General features: G+C 36.6%; 1 protein-coding gene across 1 annotated transcript in view; it reads left to right on the top strand.

Annotated features, from left to right (window-relative positions):
• Positions 1-12,143, top strand: part of LOC107753651 (caldesmon-like) — a 30,267-nt gene extending 18,124 nt beyond the window's left edge. Inside the window, exons 3-18 of the mRNA XM_016569857.1 lie at positions 1,890-2,009; positions 2,957-3,395; positions 3,515-3,559; positions 3,660-4,214; positions 4,717-4,758; positions 4,867-4,940; positions 5,044-5,302; positions 6,280-6,411; positions 6,525-6,568; positions 7,686-7,761; positions 7,838-7,978; positions 8,079-8,132; positions 8,998-9,042; positions 9,996-10,064; positions 10,822-10,855; positions 11,833-12,143. Coding sequence (XP_016425343.1) covers positions 1,890-2,009; positions 2,957-3,395; positions 3,515-3,559; positions 3,660-4,214; positions 4,717-4,758; positions 4,867-4,940; positions 5,044-5,302; positions 6,280-6,411; positions 6,525-6,568; positions 7,686-7,761; positions 7,838-7,978; positions 8,079-8,132; positions 8,998-9,042; positions 9,996-10,064; positions 10,822-10,855; positions 11,833-11,846 — 2,143 coding nt within the window. The 3' untranslated portion in view covers positions 11,847-12,143. The remainder of the gene's footprint in view (positions 1-1,889; positions 2,010-2,956; positions 3,396-3,514; positions 3,560-3,659; positions 4,215-4,716; positions 4,759-4,866; positions 4,941-5,043; positions 5,303-6,279; positions 6,412-6,524; positions 6,569-7,685; positions 7,762-7,837; positions 7,979-8,078; positions 8,133-8,997; positions 9,043-9,995; positions 10,065-10,821; positions 10,856-11,832) is intronic.

Here is a 12,143-nt window from a genome sequence, read left to right on the forward strand (position 1 = left end):
TATCGACATATATTCAATTATAAATAATATGGCACATTAAAATTTTATTTTTGATGTTGTAATTTTGATTTTTGATGTTTTCATTTTTATGTTTATTTTATTAATTTTCATTCATTTATCTTTAAAATATGTTTTTTTAGTTGTTTTTTTTTACAGTATATTATACATAATCATCTATTCACCTAAAATGACAGACTGGCTGTACATTATAACTAAATAGAAAATAAATAATAATTTAAGCTGAAATTATTTCATTACGTGAAAAGAAAGAGACCACAGAGTGATATGAAATACATGAAACTAGCACAGCTATGTATTTTTGACTACCTAATGCTTCCCAATAGCATTGTAAACCTAAGTAGATTGTAGAACCCATTGGCACCAGCAGTCTCTACGATCCCCTCAGGTTTACAATGCTATTGAGAAACGCAACGCAGCCCTGGTTTTCAATACAATGGGAATCTGGCCTCTCATGTAGTCTCTCTGCAGCAGGTTAAGGAAACTCCACAGACTTTGGAATGTTTTGACTGCTGCTTTTTTTCCAAGATTCAGCCATAATGTTTCAGTATCTGTCAGGAGTGTGAGCTTTCTCCCTCCATCTCTCCTTGCATTTCATCTGCCGCACTGGAGGTCTGAAAGCTATTGTATTAATCCAGCAACACTTCTTACAGAAGACAGACTGCATTCTTCCAGGAAAATCGCAGATACTCCATCTGACTGTCTTTTTGGATGACCTTTTTCATATGGAACTCCCTGAGAGGAACGGATTGTTTCGGATTTCCGCTGTTGGTCTCGGGATGGAGAAACAGAATTGCGGTCCCTGTTATGGGTTTCTCTCTACCATCTACAACATCTGCAAATGATTGTGAAGGGAAGTGAAGAGGAGAAGGGGAAAAAATAAAACCCATCCTCCATCAATTGGCCATTTCAAGAGCTCTCACTGCCTTATAAACACCAACATGCCATGGCAAACTCAAGCCAGGTCGGACTCGCTCAACTACAACGGCAAGACGGAGAATTTGAGAACATCTGAGCCCAACAATGAGGCAACTCTGAGGGAAAACAGTACATTTGGCACATAAGTTTACAATCTTGCTAATTTACCATGACGCTAGGATGCTAACAAAGCTTTCCCCTCAGATTGCAGTCCAGATCTCTCTCTGTATACTCCCATGCCTCAAAGATTTCATTACAGTTGAGGTTTTTGGGTCTGACCAGTATCTTAAGCAAGCTGGCAAACCAAGCATAAATAAACACAAGAAACTGTTTATATGAATCTAAAGGTCTAATTGAGTCAACAGAAAAGTATTGGTATTGGAATTGTATTGCTATGTTTATACCAAGGTTATACCATTTAAATTATATTATATATTATAGAAAACATTTAGTAGAATGATATTTCCGTTTAATACCATTATTGTACCATAGCACCACTGTAATGTTCTGTAAGAATATCTTTTGTATATTGTAATGAACAACCACTCTCAGCACGACCAAAGTTTAATTTAAATAGGTATATCAAATCATTTATATTATAATTGCAATTGTATTCATAATTGAATGAATTTAAATATAAATAATAGAAAAATAAATGTTGACTAGATATGAACATTTTGTGCATAAATGTATGCACATATGAGGAATTTCTAAAAATCTGTTTATGTTTTTAGGAGACTCTGTGTAGGTTAATTTTCAAGCTCACATTTGCTCATATAATCATTATTGACTCTTCGGGGTGATGTAAAGTTTATGAAGTGTGTTTCTCACACACTCTTTCAGCACTGAGCCAAGAAGCATTCATATATCTGTCAGTATTGTCTGTCTGCGTTCATACTGAAGAATGAGAGTCTTTACTTACTGTACATGTCTGTGTCCCACCGCATCTACAGGATGAACTCTCACGATGATGATGAGGAAGCGGCCCGGGAGCGCCGGAGACGAGCCCGTCAGGAACGCCTGCGCAATATGGAGAATGAGGAGTCGAATAACACTACAACAGAAACTAACACGTAGATCCATCCAAAAACAGTTTTCTCATGCATTTTGCACAAAACAAAGCTGTCTTATTAACGATCTTTAAAACGATAAGCATTTGATCTAAAGTTTTATGTATAAATGCTTGAAATTAGATTTGTCAACAAATATAAACTGCCTACATATGAATTTATTTACAAAACTTTACAATAATTTGTTTGTAAGGTTTCTTTACAAACAAAACGGTTCTTTACTAAAATTCTGATTTAAATTAAATGTTTTTTTTTTTTAAATGCTGAAATTAAAACCCGTAAGACCTTTGTTCATCTTCAGAACACAAACTAAGAAATCCGAGAGCTTTCTGACCCTGCATAGACAGCAACGCAACTGATACATTCAAGGCCCAGAAAGGTAGTAAAGACATCGTCAAAATAGTCCATGTGACATCAGTGGTTCAACCGTAATTTTATGAAGCTACAAGAATTCTTTTTTTTGTGCAAAGAAAACAGAACTGCAGCACATTTGGGTCATCTATATCCTGTGTCAAAAATAATTGTTGAATAAAGTCATTATTTTTGTTTTCTTTGCACACAAAATGTATTCTTGTAGCTTCATATGATCACAGTTGAACCACTGATGTCACATGGACTATTTTAACGATGTCCTTACTACCTTTCTGGGCCTTGAACATATCAGTTGCATTGCTGTCTATGGAGGGTCAGAAAGCTCTCGAATTTCATCAAAAATATCTTAATTTGTGTTCCGAAGATGTACAAAGGTCTTACGGTTTTGGAACGACATGAGGGTGAGTAATTAATGACAGAATTTTCATTTTTGGGTGAACTAACCCTTCAAACTAAAAAAAGTGTAAAAACAAACAAAAAAAACAACCAATACTAAACTTAACCAAAGCCTGAAACAAAATGCCAAATCTTTTCATAACATAAATACTTGACTATACTGATAATGTTGTTCTTTTCAGTACAGAGACGTCCTCCTTGATCACTAGTTCGGCACCAGCTGAGGAAGATGATGATCAGGCTCTCTTAGAGAGGATTGCCAAAAGAGAAGAGCGGAGACAGAAAAGGATGAAGGAAGCTTTGGATAGACAGAAGGAACCTGATCCCACCATCACGGATGAAACTGTCACCGCTACCACAGAGGACGAGCCAAGTGGTAGAAATGGTGAACAAGAGTCCTCCCAAAATGATGTTTCTTCAGAAACCAACTCTTGGAAGGAAAGGGAAGAGAAAAATGAGGAAGAAAAGATAGAGGAAAGCAGCGTTGACGTTGAGGAGGCAATCACAAAAAAGGAGGATCCAGTGCCAGTCACAGCAGCAGAGGAACCCAAAGAATCTCCTGAGAAGACTGATGACCCAGAAGAGGAAGATAAATCACAGAGGTCCTACCTCAGAGAACAGGTCATTTCCTCAACATTTTTTGCTGTCATTCCATCATATGATGAAAGTTTAGTATGTTAGCAATGCATTTCATGTGGTTTCTACAATATTAGTTTGTTCTGACACTTCATTTGTTACAGAAATCCACAGAGGAGAAACCCAAAGAACAAGCTGCACTGAATGAGGTATGAGATTCTAAGGATTTGCTTGGGTTTTTAACGCAAAAATTGCCTTTGAATTGATTTATAGTCGGAAAATATTTTCAATTATTTGTTATATTTTTAGGAAGAAACTAATATAGAGACTAAAGAACAAACAAATTCAGATTTAGCCATTGCAGATTTAGAAAAGAAAGAGGTTGAAGATGAAAGTCAAATATCAGGAAAAGAACCAACAGAAGAGGACCAAATAGAGGTGGAAGTCATAGTGCAGCCAACTACACCACAGAGTGAAGAGGAAAAGCTGGTGGAGAAAGAAGAACAGGTAAAGAAACCTGAAGAAATACCTGTTGTGGTGAAGGTTCAAATTCAAGATGAAGCTCCAGTGAAAAAGGAAGATGAGAAACCTATGAAGGAGCAAGAGAAACCCCATGTACCTGTTGAAGAAACACCAAAAAAATCAATTAGGGAAGTTGAGGTGAATGCCAAAGCCCCAAAGAAAGAAGAGGAGAAACCACCGCTGAAGAGGGAGGTTGAAGAAAAACCATCAACACCAAAGAAGAAGGTTGAGGAGAGACATGTGGCTCCAAAGAAAGAGGTTGAGGAAAAGCCTAAATGGAAGAAAGAAGCTGAAGAAACGAAGGTCAAAGTAGAAGAAAAAGTCCGATCAAAGAAGGAGGAGGTATTCACCTCTTAGCCTGAGTGATGCATAGAAATCACAGATGTACTTTATGCACATCCCACACTTTTAATGCGCTTTTTGGTTTGACTGGATGGACACAGTTTTTGCGTCAATCTCATGAAACCTGTGATGTGTTGTATTTAATTTATGCCAGTTTATTTTAGTTTTACATTATTTTACTGTAATACACTTAACTTGATTTTATTACTTATTACAGCAATAAGAATGTCACAATGCACCAAAAATCTTAAATATCACCTGGATAAGTTTTCATGAGATTAACCCATTTCTGATCACATATCACTTACTTTTATCACTGGCTTTATACATGCAGTTCTGAAAACAATATTTCTGTCAAGACTGCCTGGCGTTGCTCTGGTTTTGCTGTGTAATTTGCATGAGGTGTGGTCAATTCTCCATGCTATACCCACTGATTCCTATATTAGAAAAATCACCTGCTAACACTAATAGAAATAAAGGTGGCCTGTTTTTATCTTTTTAGATTGTAGAGAAAAAACCAAAACCTTCCTTTTTACGTGACAAAGTAAGTTGATGTCCAAATACCATCACAGTTCTACCAAAACATTTATGACTGATGGAATGACAGCACAAACTGAGAATAAAATAATATTCATTGTTTCTCCATTCAAAGCTGAAAGTGTCAACAAAGCCACAAGATGTAGCTGACAGCGCCGCCAAAGCCAAGAAACCAGAGAAGACACTAAGGCAAAGACTCATTTGTCATTTCATAATTTACTTTATTTGCATTCCTTTTTCATTTTTTGGAGAGCCAAAATGAATATAAGGACATTTTTTCTTCACGTTTTAGTCCCACCAGCTTGCGTTCTCCTGACACAGAAAAGCAAGATCCCATCGCCAAGCTGGAGGCAGAACGCAAGCTCCAAGAGCTGAAGCGCAGGCGGAATGAGACAGACAGCGAGGTGCTGGAGAAGATGAAGCAGAAGCAGCAAACTGCCGAGGCCGAGCTCGAGGAGCTGAAGAAGAAGAGGGAGGAAAGGAGGAAGATTCTGGAGGAGGAAGAGAAGCAGAAGAAACAGCAGTTGACAGAAAAGAAAGCCAAAGAGGAGGTAGAAAAAGAAAGTTGTGCGAATGCTAATTTGCATACTAATTATGCGTACTAAGTATGTACTGTGCTGGTAAAGTATGTACTTTTAAGTATATAGACATGCAGTATGCCAGTATTTAGTCAACTTGATGCGACTCTTTTAACACATCTATAGTCTAAAACACACACAAATTCTTGATTTTTAAACTCAAAAATGATTTGGGACACTTGTCTCATTCTGGCATAGTATCCTATACAAATAATATGTAAATTGGAATGCATCAAACGTGCCAGAATTAAAATCTATGCAGACTAAGGGGATGTTCACGCAACATGTTTTAATGTAAAAAAAAAATAACATGAGATGCGGGCAATGTAGTTGGAAAAAAACGCAATGTCTTGAAATGTATTTTCTAAAAGTTTTAAAAGTTTTCTAAAACTTCTTTTAATTTGAGGGCTATATTTTTAGTTATTTGCAAAACGAGAGGAACGCAAGCACAAGTGGTGTCCGTCTAACGCAAGTTTACACAGAAAAGCAATTGAAAAGTAACACAGTGGAACGTAAAACGTATATAACTAAATTTACGTTGAAAAACAATATAAAAGTAGTGCAGTCTAAATGTTTTCTAAAAATTAATTTAAGGGCCATATTTTTAGTTGTGTGCAAAACGAGTGCAATGCCAGCAATGGTCAAAGGTGTCCGTCTAACGTAAGTTTACGTAGAAAAGCAATTGAAAAGTAGTGGAATGTAAAAACGCACTAAACATTACTAAACTAGTGCAGTGGAATACAAAAAAAATGCATTTTTGGAGTGCCATACTGTGCGCAAAATGAGAGCATTGCACGTGCAAAGGTCGAAGACATCCGTCTAATGAAAAAAAAACAATGAAAAAGTAGTGCAGTGGAAAACCAAACGTACTTTGTGTGAACGGCCCCTCATACACTTTATTTGTGATACGTATGCTGTCCTTGTCTTCTTCTCATCACTAAAATTAACAGGAAGAGAGGAGGAAGATGAAGGAAGAGATTGAGCGAAGGAGAGCAGAGGCAGCCGAGAAAAAAAAACAAAAGGAGTCGTCGAAAGAAGGGAGCAAAGCACCATTCATCGCTCCGAAGGGTGCCTCCGCAAAGGTTAATGGCTCTATGATCTATTCTGACTTTTACAAAAAAGCACTGTAGTATTACCTTTTTTTTTTAACATAGTACTATAATAATGTGTTTTATATGATACTATTCTGTGACAGATTGGAGAGAAAGCCGAATTTCTGAACAAATCTGCTCTAAAAAGGTAAGAAGTGTGTTTACTCAAACAGTCGAACAAGTACTGGGGTCTGGCATATACTGAGTTGGGATGTTCACGCAACATGTTTTAATGTAAAAAAAAAATAATAATAAAAAATAACATGAGATGCGGGCAATGTAGTTGGAAAAAAACGCAATGTCTTGAAATGTATTTTAAAAGTTTTCTAAAACTTCTTTTAATTTGAGGGCTATATTTTTAGTTATGTGCAAAACGAGAGGAACGCAAGCACAAGTGGTGTCCGTCTAACGCAAGTTTACACAGAAAAGCAATTGAAAAGTAACACAGTGGAACGTAAAACGTATATAACTAAATTCACGTTGAAAAACAATATAAAAGTAGTGCAGTCTAAATGTTTTCTAAAAATTAATTTAAGGGCCATATTTTTAGTTGTGTGCAAAACGAGTGCAATGCCAGCAATGGTCAAAGGTGTCCGTCTAACGTAAGTTTACGTAGAAAAGCAATTGAAAAGTAGTGGAATGTAAAAACGCACCAAACATTACTAAACTAGTGCAGTGGAATACAAAAAAAATGCATTTTTGGAGTGCCATACTGTGCGCAAAATGAGAGCATTGCACGTGCAAAGGTCGAAGACATCCGTCTAATGAAAAAAAAACAATGAAAAAGTAGTGCAGTGGAAAACCAAACGTACTTTGTGTGAACGGCCCCTCATACACTTTATTTGTGATACGTATGCTGTCCTTGTCTTCTTCTCATCACTAAAATTAACAGGAAGAGAGGAGGAAGATGAAGGAAGAGATTGAGCGAAGGAGAGCAGAGGCAGCCGAGAAAAAAAAACAAAAGGAGTCGTCGAAAGAAGGGAGCAAAGCACCATTCATCGCTCCGAAGGGTGCCTCCGCAAAGGTTTAATGCTCTATGATCTATTCTGACTTTTACAAAAAAGCACTGTAGTATTACCTTTTTTTTTTAACATAGTACTATAATAATGTGTTTTATATGATACTATTCTGTGACAGATTGGAGAGAAAGCCGAATTTCTGAACAAATCTGCTCTAAAAAGGTAAGAAGTGTGTTTACTCAAACAGTCGAACAAGTACTGGGGTCTGGCATATACTGAGTTCATACTGTTGTTTATTTACACCAGTCCCGTTAAGACGTCACACACTCCATTAGTTTGCAAGATTGGAAACAGACTAGAGCAATACACTTCTGCTGTTCAGGTGAGGAATTGTAAACACTAGAGCAGCCACCTGTCATTTATAACTCAGTTTGAGACTCTTATCTGTTGTTCAGCAGACCAAAGAAGTGACCAAATCACCCAAATCTCCTGTGGATGTACCTGTGGCTGAAGGCCTGCGGAGCATCAAGAGTATGTGGGAGAAGGGGAATGTGGTCAATCCCACCCCGAGTCCAGCAAGCCCCCCACCGGCCACCAAGGTACAAGAGAAGAGACGAGAGAAGAGAGTTTTAGTACATGATCACTGAAATAAGCAGATGAAGCAGTATTAATCTGACAAACAAAAGTATGTCCTCTCAGGAAACAGCTGGCCTGAACATCGGTGTGGCTGGGCGCATTAACACTGCCAAAACAGTGAGTCTGTCACTTTGTCTACATCTATCTATCTATCTATCTATCTTTGTCTGTCTGTCCATCTGCCAGTGTTATTGTAGTATTAATTATATGATATTATAGTATTTATTAATATTCTGAATTAAAATGTATTTTTAGATTTTCATTTTAAATTTAGTTTGTTTTAGAAATTTTATCTGATTTTGTTATTTTATTATTGTTTGTTTTAAATATCTCTATATAGTTTTATTTCATTTTTATACCAATTTTAGTTTTTAGTCATTTTAATGCTTAAGTTTAAACTTATTTCACTTACTTGCCAAGGCTTCATTTTCTAATTTTCTAACTATTTTCTAAGTTTTTTTTTATATATACCTAGGCCTTTAGTGAAATGCAGTAAATAGGAAATGATCTTCACATGGAGAGGAAGTGTAAAGCTGGTGAGATACCAGAGATCTTGTGAACTTAAAATTAATGGATTTGAAATGGAGTAGTGTTTTTGTCAGCCCTAGAAACCTTTAATGCTTTGACATGAAACAAAAAAAGAGTGTTTTTTTAGAAATCAGTGAGAGGTCAAGTGTCGCAATCCATGCATTGATGTGGCACAGCTCCAACCTTCTCTCCTGAGCTATATTTCACTCATGGCTCTGTTTATTTTAAGCTTCTTTTACCAGCCTTCAAGATCAGAGTCACTCATACTGTAACACTTTACACATTAAGAAGAGAACTGGAGACTCCAGTAACTATATAAGAATCAGACATTGATTACAGTGGACCTGTTCACACACAATCTATGACCATCAGACAACCCTCTCTGTGGAGATTTTACCTACTTTGATAGTTGTGGTTAGAGTCTACAATTTGCAATGCATACTGTGTCCGAGAGGATTTCAAACCAGCTCCTGAACCAGAAAAACCACCTGCCAAAACAGTGAGTCTGTCACTTTGTCTACATCTATCTATCTATCTATCTATCTTTGTCTGTCTGTCCATCTGCCAGTGTTATTGTAGTATTAATTATATTATATTATAGTATTTATTAATATTCTGAATTAAAATGTATTTTTAGATTTTCATTTTAAATTTAGTTTGTTTTAGAAATTTTATCTGATTTTGTTATTTTATTATTATTTGTTTTAAATATCTCTATATAGTTTTATTTCATTTTTATACCAATTTTAGTTTTTAGTCATTTATTTATGTATCTACATTTTCTATTATAGAATTCAAAACGTTCACATGAACAGTGAAGTGTGGCTTCACACAAGTTGAAGTAAATTTAGATAAACACTTTTATATTCTGGATGGTGCAAGGTGGCCCTCCAGTGATTCTTCAGTGTATTGCATTTGTGAATTAGATTTAAAAAGTATATAGAAAAAATATTAATGAGCAGCAAATTAGGATCTTGAGGCAAAAGTCATAGTTAATAGTTAGTTAATAGTGAGAATTGATCATTTTTAAAATATATGTATGTTTATAGTTCTTTAATAAATAAGTTGGGTACCATAGATTTTTGGGCATGTGTCATAGTAACACTATAGTATTCTTTGAAATACCTTGGAATACCATGTAAAAACCATGGTACATGTTTACAGTATTCATTCTGTACAATGGTATTGCCATCTGAAACGGTCTCAGTACTTTATTGAAAGGATCCTGTATCTTTCCATTACTGATTTTATCTCCATCTCCTTCCCACTCCTCTAGCTGTGGCCTTTTATTTTCCCTTTCCCTTTCCTGTCACGCTGCTGTCTGCTGTTTTTTCTCTTTTTCTATTCAATCCCCCTCTAGAAAGGTAAACTTTACATAAAACATTCCTATAAAATCCATTAACCTACTGTATGCAAATTTAATTGGGGTGGTGTAATTTTGTGTTTTGAAAGGAGCAAAAGCCAGCTGCAGTCACTAAACCACGTGGCCCATGGGAAACAAAGGGCTCCACACCTGCCAAGGTAAGCTGAATGGGTGGAAACATCATATGATGTTTAAGTCCATTAAAGTCAGTTATTTCATTGATTGTTTCCTTTGACCGACCCAGTAAAGACTGACAGATCTCGAGGTTTAACAGGAAAAACTTAAGTGGTGTTTGATACCAGTTGATTTTATGGTTTGTTATTCACTTTACGCAAAGTATTGGGTCATCTACCAACTTTACAAATAGCTAGCATGTCTTTAGACCTAAAATTGGTCACAGGACTCATGAATTCAAGCAATGGCCCTGTTTCCAAAAAGAGCTTTCATCTTGAAGGGTCTGTATCATCTCAGTGGTTAATTTTATACTGTATATGACTGGATGGCAAAGGTTTGATGTACAATGGTGCATCCCATCATCCCTTTCTCAGATATTGTCACCAGAATGTTTCTCATTATAATTTTCCCCCAATATTATTAACAGTTGTACCTTTAATAGTACCAAAATACCAACACAATCTCTTGGCACTATTTTACATTTTGACGAATTGGTAGCTAATTCATATGATCTCATTCATGCATTTTCGTACGATCTGCTCACGCCCTAGTGATAGTTATGTTTAGGGGTGGACCTTCATGAATACTTTTTCAAAAAATCATACATTTTCATACAATTCACAATGTACACATTTATATAAAATCGCCATTTCGTAAAATAGTCACATTTTCCTGTGAGATTGGATTGAAGGTGCAGGACTTTTTCAAATCACACACTTATTGGGTTGCTTTTTGTTTCAGGTGTTCGCAGCCAAGAGTAAATTCGTCACAAATGGTGAGTGACCTTTGTGGGTTTTTGCTTTTTTTCTGTGGAACACAAAAGATATTTTGCAGAATGTTTCAACTGCTTTTGTCCATGCAATGAAAATCAAATGGGGTCCAAAAAATAACATTGACATTAATTGGTCAAAAAAAGCCATTTTTCAAAATATCTTCACACCTAAAAAGGGTGGAGCAGCCAGTGGGAGGTGTTTAAACTGACGGTGCGGCGACAGCAAATGTCTGAAGTCATGACTCTAACTGGCCAGCAAGACCGTAAATCTCTCGTTCGCATATCATGCCACGCTATATTTAAAGCCCCGATCCTGTTCTCCTGCATTGGACCGCCGGCGTGTCAGGCATAATTCCAACGTGTTTGTTTCACCCAGCGCCTCCCATGTAGCATTGTGTTGTGATGTGTCGCATTCCCTGCCGCAGCTGTTCTGTTGTGCCACTGCATGGACATGAATCACTGGATTAGCATGATGTCACACAGCAAAGCTGTTTAATATTCAGAGTTACAGAAAGGATAAAAGTATCACATTATGTCACATTACCTCCTTAACACCCAAATCTAGCACATGAGTCCTGACAGGAATCTGTTTTTATGGTTTATTACTATTAATTCAAAGGTACTAGCGAAAAAGCTAGCAAAGAAGCTAGTGTCGGCTACCTTTCCTGGTCTTTCAGCTGAATTTGTCCTTGAGAGTGACATAGATGACAATGTACCAGGTATTTGTCGCACTTGTGGCACAACTTGAGACCTCTGACCATGTCGTGTGTATTCGTCTGGGTCACGGCACCAACGTGTTAACTCTCTAACTGGGAACAGGTGTGAACGGCTGATGTATTTGCTTTCGTGTATTTGAGGAAGTGTTGAAAAAGCCTGCTGAGTTATACACATGACGTATGTAGAGCAAATGTAACTCGCTCGTACTGTCTCTTTAGATAACTCATTAGCACATTAACAACGTATTCCCTGATGTTTTACAGGAACAAGAAAATAAAGACATCCGACGGATCTCAGATCAGCCAAAGTGGAAGATGCATCCATTAAATGTGCATGATTTTGCAACTTCAGGACACAGATCTTACATTGGAAATCAAGCGACAACTTACAGAACAAAATAAACATTTTGTAAGTTTAAAAAGCCTTTAAACTAAAACATTTAAATTGATTCAAATTACCATGAATGCACAAGCCAAATAATACATATTAAAGTATTAAAGGGATAGTTCACCCAAAAATGAAAATTCTGTCATTGATTACTCACCGTCTTGTTGTTTCAAAACCGTAAAGACCT

This window comes from Sinocyclocheilus rhinocerous, unplaced genomic scaffold (assembly GCF_001515625.1).
Source record: "Sinocyclocheilus rhinocerous isolate Xijiao unplaced genomic scaffold, SAMN03320098_v1.1 scaffold200, whole genome shotgun sequence".
NCBI classification, from domain to species: Eukaryota; Metazoa; Chordata; class Actinopteri; order Cypriniformes; family Cyprinidae; genus Sinocyclocheilus; species Sinocyclocheilus rhinocerous.